At 32.6% G+C, this 23,264-nt stretch overlaps 1 protein-coding gene across 1 annotated transcript; it reads right to left on the minus strand.

The window, feature by feature from the left end:
- Positions 1 to 16,712: 16,712 nt before the first annotated feature.
- Positions 16,713 to 18,686, minus strand: LOC145109479 (epi-neemfruitin B 7-O-acetyltransferse L7AT-like). Its single transcript, XM_079046649.1, has 2 exons — positions 18,382 to 18,686; positions 16,713 to 18,239 (listed from the first exon to the last, which is right to left on the minus strand). Exons 1-2 carry the CDS (start codon positions 18,645 to 18,647, stop codon positions 16,850 to 16,852), a joined length of 1,656 nt encoding a protein of 551 aa, XP_078902775.1. The 5' UTR covers positions 18,648 to 18,686; the 3' UTR covers positions 16,713 to 16,849.
- Positions 18,687 to 23,264: the final 4,578 nt, after the last annotated feature.

Genomic DNA, 23,264 nt, shown 5'->3' on the forward strand with positions numbered 1-23,264 from the left:
CACGACGCAAAGAACCCAAAAACGCAACGTTAAATACATATACCGACAATAATCGAGACCCTCAAAAAACGAGAAAAATTAAACCAAACGAAATATAGAAACAAATCAGAAAATCATACCCAAAATCGCAACATGATTCACAAATTGTGACGAGATTCACAAAAACACATCGAAAATATCACTTTTTATTAAAATGTATTTTCGTGGCGCGATAAAATGAACGTGTCGCAAAATCAACCGAAAACAAATAAATCAAACCAAAAAGTGACGAAATAATCAGTAAAAAAACCCTCAAAACGACAACAAATAAAAGCAGAAGCAACATATAAACGAATAAGAAAAGTATACTAAACAATCATAAAAGACGGATCAAACAAAACTTTGATACAATGTAAACTAATAACAATATAAAAATAACTAATAATAATATAGAGAGAAAACCACTCGAGTTACATTGTTGATAGAAAACTGTATCGAGAGAAAATGGCTAAAGTTATATTGTTAATGAAAACTGTAAATACCAAGAAAGACAAATAAGAATATAAATAAGAAAGTTATCTATGGTTAACCTAACTAATAGGCTAAGTTAACCTAACTAATAGGCTAAGTATAAGGCTAAAAGGAGATCAAATAACATGTTATGCTAATGTTAACCGTTTTTTTTTTTTTTGAGTCCGGTTCCAAAATATGTTTGTACTGCGGCGGAGTTGTTGAGATCAAATGAGGATGTGAAGGAGACCATGATAATTGGTTTATTCGGAAAAAAGTAAAGGAAAATACAAGAAGATAAGTTAAACTAGCATTCTGTACTTGTTTAGAATTCTTGTTATATTCATATCTTTATCCATGAACCGTTTGACTTTGCGGTTAATGTGAACTGTTTGACTTTTCGGTAAACGTGTATATGGTATGTAGTTCAGGTTATAAATACGATATAAATTATATCATATAATTTACGGAAAACCCAATAGTTAGATCTACCTAGGCATGTGTCGTCTTAAATTGTGTTCCAATACGGAGGTGTGATCTTTAGTTTCGTCAAATCTCAAAATAACTATACACACCATACATGCCGGTGGAAAATGCTTGGGAATTAGGATTCAACTCAATACCACTGTTCATGGGAAGTGAATTGGCTCTCAAACGTCGTGTAGGAAACAATCAGTGCATGAGATATAGTAACTTATCTTATGTGGTGTTTAGCGTATGTGTGAAAGCACCTCGTATATATAAAGCGAATAATTATTTTGGGTTGGTTTTGGTGATATCTTTATTGAAAAAAATCAAGCTGTTAAAGATGATGACAGGGATAGCGTGGACAAGGTAGGTCACATCAAAGGGAAGAAAGTTTCAAGGGATGAGCTTTAGAACGGTTGTAACCGGAACCGAACTGGAACCGGACCGAAACCGGTCACAATTTAATAAACCGGTTCGTTAGCAGTTCTTTTACTTATAGCTAAACCCGTACCGGTTATAAAACCGGTTCAGTTCCACAAAAAAACGGTTAAAAACCGGAACCGATCCGAAATTTTAAAAGATAAAATCCATCCAAATCTTTTATTGAAAATATTATGTGATTCTTCCTAATCTATTCTGTCTATTCCTACTTAACCTAAACAATCAATTTGAAACTTGTGTTTGGATCGTCGGTCTAAAATTGTAATAACTACTTTTGAATAATTGATAATTATGATTACAAATATAAATCATTTATAATTTGTATGAGAAAAACATGTGAAGACTATGTAAAAACATATGGTGTTCAAAAAATTGAAAGGAACATTTTGTTTCAAGAAAAACAAAAAGAGAGCACATATTAAAATGCCATTTTTTATATTACATCATAAAAAACCATACAAACACCATTTCGTTTTTTAATCGCTTAACATGTATTTATATTCATCTACATGCATGCCAATACAAACTGCCAACACTTGAAAAGCCCGATCAAATCAATGTCAATAGTATTTGTGAAGATTTTATGCAAATAAAGTAGTTATTAACTTACTGCATTGTTCTCTTTCAAAAAAAAACTTTATGCATTGTTATTATTCGTAATCATAAAGTAGTTACTGCAATAAATCATATTACTTAATTATCCATGAATCTCTTTTATGAACTTGAACCATAAAACATTGTTATTATTCACAAATCTATCATTTTTCCAAATGGAAGACTAAGAAGATGATTTATTAGCGATACACCACCGGTAATTGATATGTGTGGATACGTTTGTTTTTTGAATATTATGATTTTTTGAAACTTGATTATTGAATATTATTTTTTTTGAAACTTGATTATTAAATATTATATTTTTTTGGAAGGCAAGTTAACTAGATGTAAGAATTATGAATTGCATCGTCATTAGTTTCACATTATTTATAACCGGTTCTTGTTTGGAAAAATAACCGAAAAATCAGGACCGGAACCAGCATTGGAACCGGCGGTCCGGTTACCGGTTCTTACAATATTGCAATACCGGTTGCGGTTCCAAACCGGTCCAGTTCCGATCCGGCTCCGGTCCGGTTCCAACGCTCATACCTATTCTAAATAAATATATATAATATTAATCAAACATGAAATATCTCTTGGATATTTATTCCATTAATCACCTTAAAAAGCACTCGTAAATAATTCACCTTCCAAACAAATGACTACATAAATCAATATTTAAGCTATAGACTGTAGACATAGGACTAGGATCCACATAAGCGAACGATAGAAGTTCAGAATTGCACCTAACACCATCCATTACTTGTTTCTCCAGCGTCACTCAGACTTCAATTCTTTCACCAGAACACGAATCCACCATTACAATCATGTTAATAAAAATAGGAATATCTTCATTCAAGTTCCCTATACATGACCACACAGGCTTTTCGAATCCAAAATTGGCTTCTTTAGTTCCTGAATTACACATACTTATAGTCAAATAGTACTCGCTTTTGAAGTCGGAAAATCTTTCCATGGACATTCTCAAGCTTTCTACCAACTTAACATGCCCGTTTTCTCCTTTCAATTCTTCAATTGCTTCACTGTTTACATTTGCAACCGCCGTCTGCAGTTGAGCAGCCATTGATGGTAGTTCAAGATCACTTGTATCTGGATCAAACTTCGCACACGTTCCCAAAAGACTGTTTCCCACTGAATTTTTAGGCAGTGGGGGGGGGGGGGAACTTCGTGGACAAATGTTCATTGGAAGATGTAAAACCGATGGCTTAGATTTGTTTCAGTGGTGATGCATTTCCAAAGAAAGGGGAGTACAACCACGACTCAGCCGACTGGCTGATGTTTCGATGCTTTGGCTTTGAGCTATGTATCGAAAACAAATCTTTTAGTTGCACATGATCCAATCAATGGTCTGCTCACACGAAATCTCAACACCCAGGTTAGTTAATATATCAAAGTAGATTTTCATCTTATCAAAATACGCACTAATAGATTCCCCATCTTTGTGCTTACAGTCCAAAAGACATTTTGTGATTTTAAATCTTTCAATCCTCCTAGTATGAAGGGTTGATTTGAAAAGAGCTTTAGAGTTTTGAGCTGGTAGAGGAGGAGGAGGATAAATATTATTGTTGTTGTTGTTGTTGTTGTTATTGCTTGGGATCAACATCTACAAGAGATAAGATTCATACTAGCTTGATATAGAAATTCCTTAAAAATAATCACCCTAAATCAAATTATTAAATTAAGGCTAGAATCCTTATTTGGCTCCAAGATAGATAAAGGGATTTCGTAAACACATCATAAAATTATTTAGGTAGGCAAAGCCCTTTGCTAATTTTGATCACCATGAAATTGCTAGATCATTGAGATTCATTGACTATCAATGGCATGTTAATATCAGATTATGTTTATCTCAAATTTAATGACGGGGTCACCACGGATCACCGAACAGATGGTGAATCATCCATACAAAATTTAGTGGCCCCTAACTCAAGTTATGCTTGAGATTCATAAGTTCCACATCATTCTCTACTTATACTCTCAAATTGACCTGTCGGTTAATTAAACACACGAGCTCCACCAACAAGTTATACAGAGAATGTGCAACTTTTATGGATACCATAAGATTCACTTTTAATTAATAAAACCGGATTTTGTTTTATACTTTTATTTTTAATACTTTTTGGTTGATCATTATCACTATGAAACTCTTTAGGTAACTCCACTCTCAAAATACAATATGGCGGTGAGGGTGGTAATCGAGAATCATATTAAAAACTGACATCATTAGAAATCACAAAGACCTCCTTAAAACCCTACATCAGAGTGGGTGAACATAGTCATTGTAAGACTGACAACGTCAATATTTAAAACATGGAAGGACACATGTTGTGACTTTCTTATACATATAGTAGATACAATTCTAATATATATAAGGGGTACATTAAAAACCTTTCAAATTTAATTGTCTAATATTAATTCTAATTCATTTCGAGGACACAATGTAATAATTAATAATTGAAGAGGGTTTTAATATTCAAATTTATAATTTCTATTATAAATAATATTAAATATTTAAACCATTTTTTAAATAATAAATATTCAAATAATCACATTTAAATAATATTTATTTTTTTCCAGATTTAAAACATTTTAAATTTTCTATTTATCCATATAAAATTATTCAAATTTGAAACTAAAAAAAAATACAAGGAAATATTAAATATGGTGGAGCGCGCGATGCCTAGAGGAGGGTGCATCACACATGTGGTTACAAGTTTCTTTCAGTTTCGTTTTTGTCTTCCATTTCCAATTTTCAAACATGCATTTATAGAAAATATGGATTAAGGGTGCATTTACAGAAAATATGGATTAGAGTTCTAGCATCAAATACACTTTAATCTAGGTAGCGAAAAATCAAACTATGATATACCAAAGTGAACATGCAACCTATGGATCTATAGATTGAAACTAATTACTGATGGGTTTAGGCCATAAGAACATCCTATGTGCTCATGCAAACCCTAATGCTTGGATCTAGGTTTCTCTATTGTACATGCATTCATCCAAGACTTTAAACCCTAGATCTAGCATGTGATAATCAATATTAACATATGAATTAGGGTTTAGATCATACCTTGATTGTTATGTAGCAATAACAATCTCAAATCCTCCTTGTAATGACTTTAGAAAGCTTAGAGTCACAAATGTCACTCCTCTAATGGTTCACAAACACCAAGAGCAAGAGGATGAAGAAGAGAAGAGAAGGAGGCTACCAAAACGTGTGGAAACCCTAATCAACAAGTTCACCACGTTTTTGAGTCATAAGGGTCCTTTAAATAGAGAGGCTATTAGGGTTATCAAACAAGGAAACCCTAATTTGGATGCTTAAGCCCTAAGCAACCCATGGACTCCTTCCTTAAAGGCCTAGGACGATTTCTAATGGGTTTCCCCATAGAATTCGTCCACCCCTTTAATATGTAGTCCATTAGCTCAATATTCAACTATCATACAATTGACAGTTCTAGTCCCTTAAGTTTAATTAATCTCTTTTAGCCACAAAACTAATTACCAATTAATTCTTGACTAATATTAATTAACCAATATGATTTCTCCTTTAAAATATTATTCTCATAATATATTAATAAATCATATTTAATCCTTTCTCTCCATAGTTCATCCTATCAAGTTGCTTTGGTGAAGGCAACCCAAAAGGACCATGCACCATCGGGTCAAGTACATACCAAAATAGTTATGGACTTAGACACTAATCCAACAGTCTCCCACTTGGATAAGTCTAATAACTATTCTGCGTATGACTTCAGATCCTGATCTGCAATCGTAGCTTTCCAAAGCCGCTGTCAACTCTGATCTTATCAGATACGCATGTCCTTTAGATAAGGGATCATATATTCCTCCATTCTAGATATCGTATAGACTGAGACATGGATCTAAATCATTCTCTCTGTCTATGTGTTGTTTCTCGACTTCAGATTTATGACGACTGACAACAGACTACAATTGAACACATCAATTTAGTCCCGGCTTGGCCAAGCACTTAGGTGCCATCACTAAATCATCGAGGGGCCCACAGATATCGTTTTCACCCTACTTTGGATAAAAGGAACGGATAAACTTTGATTCAATGCTCGCTTGCACTCACTCACCGAATCACACACAACAATATGTTTTATAACACCAAGTTACTGGTGCGTTTACATATTATCAATGTGTAACCGACTCGCAAGATACAACTCACACATCTCGGTTTCAAGAATATAAGATGTTATCGTCTCACCAATCACTCGTGATAAAATCCATGAAGTGATCCAAGTGAGTGTGGGTTTAATCCAATGCTCAAATCATATTCATAAGCACTCATGAACGTTGCAGCAAACGTTGGCTTATGTCTAATACTCTTTAGACAATCCACACACCAATTCATGACAGTCTTCATTCATACCTACTTCCAACATATGAACGACTGTGGTCCGTTTGAATAATTCGATTGAAATAATTAATTATTCAGGAAGTCAAAACATGCAAAGTGAAACACAAGACTAATACTAATCCCATATGGCCCCAAACTCTGGGTATAAATAAAACATTTTATTTAATCACCATATTGATTACTCATTATTTGTTATTTCGGGTAATCAACTTCTTACTTGAATTATTACTACACTTGTCCCATGCTCTCAGCATGCACACAATGTTTACCTATGGTCCTTTCTTTGTGAAATAGATCAAATGAACACATTTCCAATCATATTTATTTCACAACTCCCAATCCTTATCACAAGTATAAGAATATCAAATTCTTGTTACTTATGCTAGATTCTAACATTTTATGCAATGATTCTTTCGTAAAGTCACAGCTCAAAATCATCAAGACTCGGCCAATCTCTATCAGAAACAATTCTATAGATATGATGTCTCTCACTCAAAGTACATTCCTTTGAACATCCTTCTTGCATAAAAGTTTCTAATCTAGACATAGATTCTTAATATCTAACTCCCAATATGGAAACATTTCCATATTTGGGATGTGACAATTCATTCTTAATAGAATCTTATATATTCATAATAATGTCATCCAATACCATACTTCCAACTACTCACAAGCGACCAATCCTCAGTGAGCTTTGAATCGTCCTTTGATAGTTGTTTAATTATTTTAGTTAAAACAGATTCTAGTCCTTTTCCCTCTAAATGCGCTAGACATTTTGAAAATTTTAGAATGGTCAAATATTATAGCACTTGCAATCGATCCTATACCCGAAGCGTATGGAACACGATGTATAATGTCTTACATAAAGATATGATGCTTTATCCATCTTCTGCCATAATATTTTATGTGTCTCGTTCTTACAATTCGAACTATGAAGAGGGATGTCGTAATCATAATCGAAATTTAAGAACACACTATGTATCCTTTGACTAATTTTATTAAAATTTCTCAATCTAAGCTTTAGATTTTGAAACGAAGTACAATATTCTCTCCCTTAATTATAGCAAAACAACTTTTCAACCCTTACGACTTTGCAAAGTATAAATATTGTTTTCTATAATTAATATTGCTAACTTGCAATACTTGCCTTAATAATCATACAAGCACAACATTTATGCTCCCACAATCATGATGATTATTATCGTATAAGCATAACACTTATGCTCCCACTAGCTTTGACATGTTTTAGAAAACAACTGAACTTCCAGAAAACATTACTTATTGAATTTCTGAAGTTCATATTTCTAATACCTAATGCTTTGATAATCCTTTATCTAAGCTTCTTAAACTTATACACCTTTGCCTTAGATAGCCCATATGTGTGTCTAAACAATCTAGCCTAATTGCCAAATCTGACAATCGAATTATGGAAAGGGATGCCGTAACCATAATAGAATTCGAGAATACAATTTCACAATCACTATCTTCTTAAAATCTCTCTTAGTGAAAGCATTTCCTCACAGTCATTTTCATGAAGGAGGGAATCTTATGACACTTAGATTTTAATGGTGTATGTGTTCCTATCCATGCGAATTTGTCAAAACCAAAGTTTGCGACAAATCCAAACTCATATGGACTAAACTTTCTCAATCTTGATTTCTTGCCTTATGGTAACACGAGTGCCCACCATGTCTTCCAAGTAGTTAAGCAGCTCACCCTTTCATATCAACGTACTTTTCATTGATCAAGGTGCTTGCCTTTTATGCGTTCAAATGAGAACTCATAGAACTCACATGCATAATTAACTTAATTGGAATGACACAGAAACAAAATAATGTCAACACGATAGGTTGTAAACCTCAAGTCGTGTGCTAGTGATGATCGATAAGGTTTATTCTCGATTAGTTCTTGAAACTTTTCAAGACCATTAAGACTCCCACTGACTCCTTGACATATAAGATTCTTTTGTCAATAAACATTTCTCGACAAACAAATATTCAAGAGTTAGTGTAGTTTTTATCAAGACAAAACACTTCACTAAATTGGCCCTAGTTGGTCTTTGTCTTATCCAAGACATCACAACTTTCCAATTGTGCAAGAATAAGAAAACCTTTTTCAAATTTCACATTTGATGAATATTATAAACCTTCTTAAGACTTGTCACTCAATTCACAATCTTAACTCTAAGACTTGGTTTTGGAACGAAGTATGATTGACTTCTTGATTTAACCATTTCTTCAATTCTTAATTCCTCTTCTCAGACATACAATTGCACTAAGACTCACTTAGAGGATCAATTGAGATATGGTTCTTAATCATTAAGACCTATCATAAAACAAAATAAAAAGGTACTCTCCCTTCTTCTTAGAATAGAGAAACTTTTATCTTTCTGCCTACTTGATTCTTCTTATTCGTTCTGCTATTTATTGAAACTCTTTCAATCAATTGAGAATTACACTTAATCTCATAAGTATAATCATATTTACTTAACCTTAGTAAATCATGACGAATATCTTTGTTACTCTTGTGGTGGACTTGATCAACACACAACCTTGTGTACTCGATCTCCTAGTCCTTCACTTGACACTTTGTCAATGAATTAGTCTAATTTCCAAATATGAAATTTCTCATTCATCATGCAACCAAGTTGTATGATTCCAAGTTTCTGTCCAATTGAAACTTGGGCGATGAGAAACTTTCCCTATTTGGTAAATTCTTGACCTTTCCACAAATAACATAATTAAGAATCAAATCCATTATTGCTAATAATAGAAACTTACATCAATTTTTCATACACACCTTTGCAAGGATAAATAAATAATATAAAATCAAAATTTATATTATTGCGGAAAAATTTGTCCTTACAATGCAATTCAACTGAAAAATTATGTTGTTAAATATTCCTAAGCAATCTATTCTAACTCCAAGTAGTAGCTTAAGATCTAATCTTCAAGTAATGCGATCGAAATCCATTTCTTCACGATTAGATTCCGCTCACTTCTTCCCTTAAGATTCCTCTCTTTTCTTCGATCCTACAAGACATCGAAATGTAATCTTATCACATTATGTATTAAGAATCTAGAATAGGAACTTAAAAGAGTTAGTTAATGGATTTTACCTAAAGTAGAGCCATACATTTTGACTCTCCCATCTCTTAGATCTCTTAGGTAAATAGGGCAGCTTCGTCTCCAATGCCCCTTCTCTTGGCAATAAAAGCAAATTGACTCTTTTGGAACAACACACGGAACTACTTCTGACTTTGCCTTTCTCTTATGATCAAACTTTTCGATCATGGCATGCCTTTCGTTGCCATTGTCTATATCCATAGAGGTCTGGAAGGCAGATCCACCAATCAACTTTGCTTTTCCAGTGCGCCAAATCATTGCTGATTCAGCAGCAATAAGCATATAGGTGAGATCGATGAGGGTTACGTCGTGGTTCATCATATAGTACTCTCTTACGAACTCACTATATGAGTCAGGAAGTGACTGAAGAACCCAGTCAACAGCCAGCTCCTCACAAACAACAGATCCCAACATTCATAACCTATCAATGTGCGACTTCATCTCTAGGACGTGTGTACACACTGACTTTCCTTATTCATGTTTACTTGCCAAAAGGGCTTGAGTGAGTTTGAACTTTTCAACCTTTTGAACTTGTGGGTTAGGGAGAACAATAGGAGGAGGTGGAGGAAGTGAAGCATGATCTCTTGTTCCTCGATCGAATCGTGGAATATCATCTTCATGTGGAATGCTTGTTCCACGGGATTTGGGAAGACCATAGTTGTCATACTTTGACATCTACAAAACGGGAGAAAACAAATTCAAGTTAGTTGATTGATTGAGTCCTTAATAAATCACCCAAATGAGATATTAAGGCTAGGACCCAACACAATACGCTACAACCTAGAAAAGGGATGCCGTAATCTAGTTGCAGAATATTTGAAGGTAAGTGAATGACGATTCACTAATTTCCCACCATGAAAACGAAAAGAAATTTAAGTTTTAAATTTATGAAAACTCCTAGATCCTTTGAGATTCATTGAACATTTCAATGGCATGTTTAAATCTCGATATGCCCCTCGATTTGTGACTGGGATGCCGAGGATCACAAAACAGGGTGTGAACAACCATGCAAACTTACATGGTGCCCTCAAATGTTACAGTCACCTATTCGATGTGCCGGTTAACCACACACGCTCCACCGAACTATGACAAACAATGAGTCACCCTTTGCTACCTTTGCTTAGAACCATTTAGTGTGCCGGTTAACCACACACGCTCCACTAACGTCTTCGCAAGGGCACAAAGTGTAATTTCATGGAATTGCATCAATTCACTTTTGCCTAAAGTAACTAAGATTGGGAATTTTGTAAAAGCATTTAGTTACTTTTGTACTTCATTATACTTATAATGGAAGGTTTCTGTCCTATCCTACCCTTTCGGCTAACGACCCTCCACTAGTCAAGAGTGCGGTGGGTAAGAGTGGATACCCATTCAATCGCCATTTTATAGGCAATTTCCTTAAACACCCCTTATAGACCAGCTTCGTGAATGAGGCCTACTAACGGTAAGACTGACTGTTTACTCATACATATATATAATACTAGACTTTTAATGTTATATATAGTATAGGGTGTATTTTACACTTTTAAAATACTTGGTGGTCAAATTTAATAATTACACTTTTAATTTAATTAAATTGTAAACCAAAACTTTTATGGATTTATTAAATCTCTCTTAATTATACACTTTAATTAATTAATAAAACCATAAGGGTGTGAATTGAACTTTTCAAAACAATACTAGGGTTTTAGAATTTAACATTTCTAAATTAAACTTTTAGTCAACTTTTAAATTCCAAAACTTGAGGGCAAGTTTTGAAACATTTCAAAACATTAGGGTTTAGAATTTAAATATTTCAAATCAAACCTTTTAATCAAAATTTAAATTCCAAAACTTGAGGGCAAGTATTTGAAACATTTCAAAAACACAAGGATCAAATAGCAAATAATTTAAATTAAACAATTAATTTAATGATTATCTAAATTTGACCTAATTTCAATTTCTTGCAAGATAAGTTACCCAGTTAATACAAATAATTAATCTTTAATCATATAAGGAAGTTATTATCTAATCAATTGGTAATTATCTTTTGTTTAATCAAGGATATTCTCAAATATAAGATAAAATTCGAATATTAAAGATCCAAAACAATTAAGGCAAGTATCCTCAAGCAAAACAGCAAGAAATCCCGAATTTCCCTCTTTCTGACGCTCGAACTCGCCGAGTTCCTCTATGGACTCGCCGAGTTGGAGCAACTCGCCGAGTCCACATTGGAACTCGCCGAGTTCATCAGTCAGGGAGCCAAAAAATCGATTTTAAAGCTTGAACAAATAACCAAGGCATCAATACAATAGAAACCAATCAAGGCTCTGATACCACTGATGGGTTTAGGCCATAAGAACATCCTATGTGCTCATGCAAACCCTAATGCTTGGATCTAGGTTTCTCTATTATACATGCATTCATCCAAGACTTTAAACCCTAGATCTAGCATGTGATAATCAATATTAACATATGAATTAGGGTTTAGATCATACCTTGATTGTTATGTAGCAATAACAATCTCAAATCCTCCTTGTAATGACTTTAGAAAGCTTAGAGTCACAAATGTCACTCCTCTAATGGTTCACAAACACCAAGAGCAAGAGGATGAAGAAGAGAAGAGAAGGAGGCTACCAAAACGTGTGGAAACCCTAATCAACAAGTTCACCACGTTTTTGAGCCATAAGGGTCCTTTAAATAGAGAGGCTATTAGGGTTATCAAACAAGGAAACCCTAATTTGGATGCTTAAGCCCTAAGCAACCCATGGACTCCTTCCTTAAAGGCCTAGGACGATTTCTAATGGGTTTCCCCATAGAATTCGTCCACCCCTTTAATATGTAGTCCATTAGCTCAATATTCAACTATCATACAATTGACAGTTCTAGTCCCTTAAGTTTAATTAATCTCTTTTAGCCACAAAACTAATTACCAATTAATTCTTGACTAATATTAATTAACCAATATGATTTCTCCTTTAATATATTATTCTCATAATATATTAATAAATCATATTTAATCCTTTCTCTCCATAGTTCATCCTATCAAGTTGCTTTTGTGAAGGCAACCCAAAAGGACCATGCACCATCGGGTCAAGTACATACCAAAATAGTTATGGACTTAGACACTAATCCAACAATTACAACTACCTTAGAAAACATAAATACGAAGGAAGAATCATATATCTCTTTTCCAGCCAAAGACCTTCGCGCTTAAGCTCTCGTGCGTGCCACCTTGTTTGGATGTAAATAACGCAAACTAGAATCCCTCTCTTGGTTCACACTCAATGAACTAAAACGAGTAGAATAAAAAATAACTAGGAGGGGACAACCTATGAGAGAGTTCGTCCACAAGGAGGGAGAAAGAAGAGGCGAAACTTCAAGTCTTGAATAAGCAATGAAGAATGAATCCCTAAGGCCTTATTTATAGCCTTGGATATATTCCAGGGTTTTATCCTTTTACCCATGTAGGATGGGATAACCCTAGAATGGAATTCCCTCACTCTAAAGGGATTTTCATCCACCCCACTTCTTTCATAGGGTTTTGGAATATTCTTGATTAATCATCTATTGATTAATTGACATTCAACCCGAATATTAATGAAACTGTTAATTAATTCCTAATTTTTTTCCAATTAGATTCAAATTAACTATTAAACCATAATAATTAATAAATCAATTCATCCTTTATTGATTCTACTTAATTTGAGTCTTAAAGGCAACCCAATAGGACCCTACTATTATTAGAACTATAACCAATAGTTAATGACCTTAGACACACTTTCCAACAAAATACTTCATGAATTGCGCAGTGTTGAAACTCGTCACCAGCATCGATCTGATCTTTGTGATTTCATTGTGCACGTCTATATTCCATCTTTGGATAACTAGTTAATTTTAATTAGCATTATAAGATGTTAATTATGTTATCATTTTATTCTTATTATCATTATTTGTTGTCTTGTATTTTTTTAATTAGATATTTTTAATTAAAAAATGTTACGTTTATTGTTATTTTATATTTTCTAATTTAATTAAAAAAATACTGATATGACAAGTAGCTTGAGTGGGTTAGGAAATGTTGTAAGTTAGAGCAATCATAATGGTGAATTCAATGGAAGAGTTAAATAAGTTGATAAGTTTATTTGTCATTTAATGGATTAAACTCTACCATAATGACATGCTAGTTTGACATTCATTGAATTTGAAGTTCAGTCATGAACTCTTCAATGGAAAGAAAAAAAAGAATGTTTTTAATATATATATATATATATACACACACACAATAAATTAATATTTGTAATTTTCTATTGAACTTTGTAGAGTTCAATGAATTATAAAAAAAATTGATAGAGTTATATGAAATGTAAAAAAATGATGTCACAATACATTATACTCTATGGAGTTCAATACATTACAAAGATTGAAGAATGAAAAATTGATGTGAAACTTATGTGATAGTAGATTGAATTGGTTGAGAGGGATCCACTAATACATTAGAAAGATGGAAGAATGAAAAATTGATATGAAACTTATGTGAGAATGGATTGAATTGGTTAAGAGGGATCCACTCCCTCCAACCTTATGTGGTCCCATATCGCTTTTTATCTCTCTCTATCTCTTTATATATATATATATATATATATATATATATATATATATATATATATATATATATATATATATATATATATATATCAAGGTTGCAGAAAACGCTCGACGTAGGCTCGGCGGTGGACTGGGGTCAAGGGATTAATCGGCTAGGCGGGGATTAATCGGGGGATTAACCGGGGACCATTAATTATTAAAAAATTATTAAAAATTTAATAAATATAACATTAATCCTAATAATATAAGTAAACAAGTTAACAAATATATTAGTTCATTGATGATTTGGATTAAACAACCATATCAGCCAAGAATTACAAATGTTCTTCAAGCCACCAAATTGAGAGCTGCAACAACCTTAAACCACCACCTCCTTTCTACCCCTAATAAGAATAGCAAAATACCACCACCTGCTCCATCCGTTTTTGCTCCAACCACCAAACAACACCATTGACAACCTTCCTGTTTGCATTTGTTCAAGCACCATCACAACCTCAGCTACTCCACCACCGTCGCACCATAAACAACCAAAATCGCTAAAAGTTCTCTTAAGCATTTACACAAACACTTGGCATGCTAGTTATAAAACAAACATATCAACCTCATGAATATAGCTATAATGGGTATAATAATCTCTTTTGAACTTACCAGCAAAAACCCACTCGAAACATGGGATGTAAGCATCGGTTTTAAGAACCTAGGAAAATCAAGCTGCAATTTGGAGTGTAGTTCACCTCCTGCACATTCCCAAAGGTTCAACAAGGATCTGCCATAGCATTTCAAGAAACATTGATTAATAATTGGTATATAACACAACAGATTAAACAGATTAGAGCTGGAAACTTGAAATGGAAACATATTAGATTAAAAAAAAATGCTAAAACAGATTCTAGAAATTGGTAGACGAGGAACAGAAGAGGGAGACTAACCTGAAATAATTTCTAGAAAATGCTTAAACATATTCTAGAAAAACCCTTAAACGGATTCTAAAAAAATGATTAAACTCGTTTTCTTCCTCAAATAATTTCTAGAAATTGCAATTCGTACAACAAATAAAAGAATGAGAAGTGGAGACTGGAGACTAACCTGAAGGAGAAGTCGGGGATGAACAGAAGACGCTAGGCGAGGAACGGAAGGCGCCGAAGCCTCACACAGAAGCTTCAGCAAAAGATGAAGAACTTCAGACGATACCAGTGTGCTTCAGACGAACTTCAGATGAGGAAGACGGCGACATCGTGAACGGAGAAGAAGAAGACGACGTCGTGAATGGAGAAGAACATGGCGGCGTTCGTCGTACCTTCCATGAGTCCGACAGAGAGACTTTCAAAATGAAAAAAAATTGAATGCGATGGAATGGGGTAATCGGAAGGAACCCTACCATCAATTTTTACATTTTGACAATTTAACCCCTGAAAGTTTTTAAGTTTCGTTGACCTGGTCAACCGATTAGAGTGCCTAGACCCCGCCTAGCTCCGATAATCTCCGGCTTTGACCGATTTTGACCACGTCCGATTAGAGAGGCCGATTAGCTATAATCGTCATCAGTCGACGACCGCCAAGCGCCTAGGCGCCGATTAATCGGCCGCCTAGGCCTATATATATATATATATATATATATATATATATATATATATATATATATATATATATATATATATATATATATATATATATATATATATATATATATATATATATAAAAGTAGGTTCATGCGAAAACATAAATATCATGCGAAAACGTGAAAACAGATTTTATCTTATAAAAATCAAACACATGTACTATAAAAAAATAAATTTATTAGCAATAAATTAAAGATAGTAAGTTTACATTGGATGATGTTATGGTAATATAGATTTAAAGACGGTTTTAATAATTTTTTTTTCACGTGCTTAATCATTTTTAAATTCATTTTTCATAATAAAAATGTTAAAAATCATACTTTGTTAATATGAAACAATTTTTCATCTATCATCGATTATCATTATGTATTTCAAAGTTTGGATAATTATTTTCCAAAATATAATGTTGAGTTGACACAATATCATAGATTTTTCTTGTTTTCGCGTTTTCGCAAATTATTTGCATTTTCGCATGAACTCTCCCCTATATATATATATATATATATATATATATATATATATATATATATATATATATATATATATATTGTTTTCTTGTTTTGTCTTATTCTTATTTTTGTCCATGTTACTTTTTTGTACGTGTTTATGCTTTCTTATTTGAAAATTCATATTTTTGTTCATGTTTGACTTTTTGAAAATTCATAAGTAAGATATAATTCACGGAAAACGCTATGGTTAGATCTAGCTAGCCGTAAGTTATCTTAAATTTTGTTCAGATACGTCAATACCGCTGTTCATGTGAAAACAATTGGCGCTCAAACTTGCTCTAAGAAACAATCGGTGCATGACCAGATATGGTAATTTATCTGAGTGAAAACACCAGGTATATTTAAAGTGGATACTTTTCTAAGTTGGTATTATCGTTATTGAAAAATCAAGTTGTTATAGAGGATGGATGAGAGAGAGACCGATGATAAGGTAGGCCACATCAAAGCGAAGAAAGTTTCATCGTCATTTTATTAACACGTTCTAAAAGTACACATATATAGTATGAATCAAACATGACATATCTCATGGATATTTATTTCAATCATGCACCTTAACAAGAACAAGTAAATATTTCACAATCCAAACAAATGAATACATAAATCAATATTTAAGCTATAGATAGAGGACTAGGATCCACAGAAGCAAACGATAGAAGTTCAAAATTGGACCTAAGGGAATCCATTACTTGTTTCTCCAGCGTCACCCAGACTTCAATTCCGTCACCAGAACACGAATCCACCATTATCATCCTGTTCATAAAAATAGGAATATCTTCATTCAAGTTCCCTGTACATGCCCACACAGGCTTTCCGAATCCAAAATCGGCTTCTTTAGTTCCTGAATTACACATACTCGTAGTCAAATAGTATTCGCTTTTGAAGTCGGAAAATCTTTCCATTGACATTCTCAGGCTTTCTACGAACTTAAAATGCCCGTTTTCTCCTTTCAGTTCTTCAATCGCTTCACCGTTTACATTTGCAACCGCTTCCTGTAGTTGAGCAGCCATTGAAGGTAGTTCAAGATCACTTGTGTTTGGATCAAACTCCGCACACGTTCCCAAAAGACTGTTTCCCACTGAATTTTCAGGCATTGGCGGGGAACTTCGTGGACGGATGTTCACCGGAAGATGTAAAACCGATGGCTTAGATTTTGTTTCAGTGGTGATGCATTTCCAAAGCAAAGCCAGTACAGCCACGACTCGGCTGACTGGCTGATGTTTTGATGCTTTGGCTTTGAGTTCCCTCAAAGCCAGAGCATCGAAAACAAATCTTTTAGTTGCACATTGTCCGTGCTTTAAATAAGCTGGAGAAATCGTTAAGCACCATATCGGAACATATGGTGCATATGGCAACTGAGGATTTTGTGGGAACATCGATGATGAAACAAAACTAGGATTTACAAGATTCGAATCTCGTCTAGCAATCGCAGCCCATGCTTTCAAGAATATCATGTAGCTAGCTCCGTCTACAAGTTTATGGTTATGTTGCACAGTAATAGCAACCCCACCACAGCTAAAGAAGTTAACTTGCACCATTGAAACATAAGATCCCAACAATTGTTGATTCGGGACAGAATTAACCACCGGTATCAACCGTTGCAAGAATTTATTGTCGGGTTTCTTAAGCACATTCTCGAGCCTATCATCAACCCTAGTCTCGATGAAATATACACCCTCGTCATTACAATCAATGTGAAGTTCGCTGGCAACCTTGCCTGCAAACGGGTAGAATTGTGTTAGGGTTTCGGAGAGTGATTGTTTCAGATGATTTGAACGTTCCGTTATGATCTCCTCCACGTTCTTGTTGTTGTTATTTTTATTATTTGGATAGAAGAATGTAAACGGGTAGTATATGGATATCTGGATCTGATCAAACATGGAAAGCTTGAAATATCTAAGGTTTTGAGGTGTTGGAGACGAGGGTTTTATGTGTTCTTCGGAAATAACTTCGATTCTAATGGGGTCCCGCTCCTCGCTTTCACTTTCTGGTTCATCATAACTACAAAAATTGGGAAAAAAAAAAGATGTTTAGTGTATCATGAGTCATGACGAGTACGAAGCTTACACTTCTTACATTTTGGACAATTTACTAAAGAATATGAAATCGTAATAAACGAAGAGTAAAAATGGAGAAGCTATACCTGCTAATAGTATTCCGAGGACTTTCCCGGCTTGACATGAAAGAACGGATTTTGTGGCTGTGCAATAGCCATCTAAGTGTACTCCCATTACCTTGCGATTGTGCACCTCTATCGGATGTACTGATTGGGTTGCGGCAGAAGATATAACTAACATCACGATACTGATGATGTTGGTGGTGGTGGTGATGGTGGTGGTGGTGGTTTAACGAAGAAGGTGCTGGCCGTGAGGCAGAAGTACATAACCTGGAGACAATGAAACGCCTCATGGTCTTGGTGTTTGAGTAAGCAACGAAAATGCCTCCTCCTTATTTATCACAGCTTTCGCGTCAAAATTACGAGTTGGCAAATATATCATTCGAATAAATAATAAAAATAAATTGTTAAAATAGAATAAAATACATTCATAAATACTAACATTTTGATTAATGATCAACGCGTCGTTTGTGAGACTTTATTTATAAGTGTTAGTCTAAATTTTTGTGTATAGATATTTAATGATAGTGACAGACTGTATAAAAAGATTTTGAAAATTGTACCTAATTGTAAAGCGTCTTATTAGAAAAAACGTTTTATTGCAGGCCTTCCAAAACTCTTTGCAGAAAGAGTTAGACAAAAATTAAGAGAAAATTTTAATAATACCATCCCTTATCAAAATTTAACTTATGGAGATCTAATAAACTACATTAATAAAGAGGGATTAGCAGTTTGTGCTGATCTTAGGTTTAAGGAAAAGCTCAAAAAATATAGAATTAACAGTAAAAATGAATTGGAAAATTTTTGCCAACAATATGGTTATCAGCCCTTGAATGGTCCGTCTACTTCAAAATCTAAAGTATATAAGAAAAAAATTTTAAAATATTTCAGAAAAAAGAATTATATTCTTCCAGAAAATTATAAAAAGGGTCAAGATTATGCGTCAAAATCTAAAAAACCTTATAAACCAAATTATAAAAAATCTAAAAGAAAATCAAAAGATATTATTATTTGTCATAAATGTGGGCGTAATGGTCATACAGCTAACAATTAATTTTGTACCTCCGGCACCAGTAAGTCTAGATGCAGTTTTTTCATAGAATTGTGTAGGAAAAATTCCTTCTTGAATACAATTCATATCAGCACCACTATCAATTAAAGCAGTTAGGTTGATTTTAAAATTATTCTTGACTAAAGTAATTTGAGTGTTCCATTTTTGAAAAACTTGATTATTTATAATTTTACCAATAGTTACATTTTCAATTTTATTTTCTTCTTCTTTATTAATTTCTATATTTTTGTTTTTAAAAATAGAAGATTTTTCTTTTTCTAAAATTAAAATTTTATTTTTTATTTATTTTATCTCTTGTTTTACTATTTTTAATTCTTCTTGAAGTTCTTGCATAGAAATTGGCTTTGGTTCAGTAAATCTTTCATATATATTTTTTAAATTAAAATTTTCATTATTAACAGGAGTTATGTTATTAGTTTTATTAAGCATCTGCTTTATTAGTAATTCTTGGATATTTTTATCTTTTATAGAATCAAGAGAGTTTAAAAGATCTTTATCATCTTGTGAAAGAACGTTAATAGAACTACTAGTAATTACGTTGATTAAATTTTTACAATGACATTTACCAATACATTCGCAAACATCAGAATCTTCTGAACTTGAAGTAGTATTTTCGAGAATATTTAAATCATTTGTTTGAAAATCAGAAATACTTTCATCAGAATCTGAATCAGTATTTAAAATAATTTTTCTTATTTGTTCTTTTAAATCATCAGAAACATTTAACTCATTTATTTTTGTCTTAGCATAACAATTATTAGCTGTATGACCATTACGCCCACATTTATGACAAATAATAATATCTTTTGATTTTCTTTTAGATTTTTTATAATTTGGTTTATAAGATTTTTTAGATTTTGGCGCATAATCTTGGCATTTTTTATAACTTTCTGGAAGATTATAATTCTTTTTTCTGAAATATTTTGAAAATTTTTTCTTATATACTTTAGATTTTGAAGTAGACGGACCATTCAAGGGCTAATAACCATATTGTTGGCAAAAATTACCAAATTCATTTTTACTGTTAATTCTATCTTTCTTGAGCTTTTCCTTAAACCTAAGATCAGCACAAACTGCTAATCCCTCTTTATTAATGTAGTTTATTAGATCTCCATAAGTTAAATTTTGATAAGGGATGGTATTATTAAAATTTTCTCTTAATTTTTGTCTAACTCTTTCTGCAAAGAGTTTTGGAAGGCCAGCACTAAAACGTTCTTTCCAATAAGACTCTTTACAATCAGGTCTCGAAAAAACTTTAACAAGATAATTATCTTTATACCATCTAAAATCAGTAAGTTTTCTGCAATGTAAATTCATTAAAATTTCTGAAGTTTGTTCTTGAAAAGTAGTAGGATCTCCTACAAAGTTTTTGATAATAGCAAAAATTAAAGTGTTAACCATATCATCTTCAAACGTTTGTATTTGTTCATTATTTTCTTGTTTTATAATAGTTTTCTTAGCAGATAAAATATAATCTTTTTCTTCTTGTGAAATATAGAAATGCCACCATCCTTTAAGACTACCAGTAAACCCAGAAGTAATAATATTAACAATTTGAAGTTGAGTATTATTATGAGGTTTATAAGCATTAGCAGCCATAGTCATTTCTTGTACAATATTCATAATTTGATGTTCAGAATGGCCATCAACATTCCATTCATAAACAGAATTACCATCATATTGAGAACGATCAAATTGAAAAGTTCGTTCTTGTAGTTAAACATCTGGAAGAGAGGGCCTATTCCAATAATTTCTTATGGTTGGTTTTGGATTTTTTCCGAAAGTGCTTCGCTTTGATTGATGAATTTTATTAAGATTTGAAAAGTCATTAGTGAGTTGACTAATATCATCATTTGAATTAACAAATTGTCGAGCAAGAGTTTCAAAATTTGTTTCACTATTAATATCACTATTTTCAGATTCATCATTTGTAAGAGTATTAATATTGTTAATGTTTGAAATATGAAGTTTTGAAAGTCTTTTTTCTAATTCGTTAATTAAATCCATATTTCCTAGATTAAAATTACCATCGATTTGACAAGGAACAAAACTTATATTACTAGCGCTTGCCATATCTTGCTTATTATCATTCTTGTCTTTGAAAATTTTTTCTTCAATTTTAACTAAATGCTCGGTAATACTAGATAAGGTTTCGTTTGCATAATTATTTTGGTAAATAATTTTTTGAAGACCCTTTTCAGTAGTTAATTGATTTGGGGCTTGAACTAAAGGAGTCGCAATAAACATATCGTTAATAATAATTTCTCCTTTTGGTGGAAAATTAGCAATGATTTCTTTATTAGAAATAATATCTTTATATTTTTTCTCTAAAATGGGAGTGATAGAATCATTTTTAAATGAGTAATTTATTTTATGTTTAGGGGCATAAATTAACTCAAACCATTGAAAAAAAGGAGAATGAATTTTATTTGATAAACCATAATCTTCCCAAAGGCCTAAATGGAGAAATCTTAAGTAGTATGAGAAATTTTCTTCATGCCAAGCTCTTTTTTTATTATTGTAATCTTTGTAATACTCAATATTTTTTAAGTAATCAAAGTCAACTTGATATTCTAAATTCGAGAAATTCATTTTAACAGGTTGTTTTTGTTAGGATTGAAGAAATATGTTTTATTGATTCTAAATTATGATTTCGTGATTTTTCGTATTTTTTTATTCCTATCGTTAGCCTAGAAATTTTTTCTATTTGTTTATTATATTTATTAGTATATGGAAGTATTTTGTATAAATTATAATCTTCATGAGTTCTAGTTTCTTCTAAATGTTGAATGGTTTTGCATCGAATAAAGTTGTGAATTCTTAGAAGTAGGAGTTAAAGGAGAAAAACGATTTTCATTTTGAAATGGAAAAAGTTTTTGAGAGAAGGGCTTCTTGTCATCATGCTTGGAAGAGGACGACGAACTCATTTTCCCTGCAAAAATTCTCGAGACGATCATCGTGCTTGGAAGAGAAGGGCTTCTTGTCGGTGCCGGACCACAATCATCGTCGAGACGATTCGCCTCTGTTTATCGTTATTAAAACAAGTAAGTTTTCTTATAGAATTTTAAAGCAAAATTAATTGAATATGAGTAAATTTTCACGCATACTATCCAAAAAATATATTCCTGGTAAAAATATCGACAATGAACAAGATTATGATAATCAAATAAATTCTATTGAAGAAACCGTTAATGGCATAGAACAAAGTTTGAATGATTGGACAATACCTAAAACTAATGTTAATACAATATATAGAATAGGAACTTTTGACTATTTTCAAGGTTATTCTATTAAAATGGCAGAACAAACTTTGTCTATTGGTCAAAACCAACAAAATTTGCATTTATTATCATCACGATCTATTCTAGAACATAGAATGAAATATAAATTTTTACATGTCGGTTTAGTCCAAATTGCTATCAAGCCTCTATTCAGAATTGGAATAGATGCCCCTGTTCTCCTTATTCTAAGAGACAAGAGACATAAAGATTTTCAAAATTCTATTTTAGCTATGGCTGAAACAAATATTGCTAACGGACCTATTTATTTCAATTGTTATCCAAATTTTTCTGTAGGGTTATTTGATAAAAATATTTTAGATACTTTAGTGTTAACTGTAGAAACAAAAAATTTAGAATTTAAAGATGATACAAAGCCTTTAGCAATAATTTATCGTGTCTGTTACAAAACTATGACAACTACACTTGAACCGAAAACACGTTTATCAAGTCCTAAAAATGAAACAATTATTTTTGAAGCAAATACTAACCATACCAAAGTCCACACACCAAAAAGGTTAAAATGGTCTGATATAACTCAATCATGTAATTGGAATTTA

Source organism: Lactuca virosa, chromosome 1, assembly GCF_052849685.1.
Source record: "Lactuca virosa cultivar CGN04683 chromosome 1, Lactuca_virosa_CGN04683_v6, whole genome shotgun sequence".
In the NCBI taxonomy this organism is placed as follows: Eukaryota; Viridiplantae; Streptophyta; class Magnoliopsida; order Asterales; family Asteraceae; genus Lactuca; species Lactuca virosa.

Coding starts and splice junctions, on each gene's coding strand:
- LOC145109479 (XM_079046649.1), bottom strand. CDS start 18,647: ATGAGGCGTTTCATTGTCTCCAGGTTATGTACTTCTGCCTCACGGCCA. Junction 18,240..18,381: donor CCTCGGAATACTATTAGCAG/GTATAGCTTCTC, acceptor CAATTTTTGTAG/TTATGATGAACCAGAAAGTG.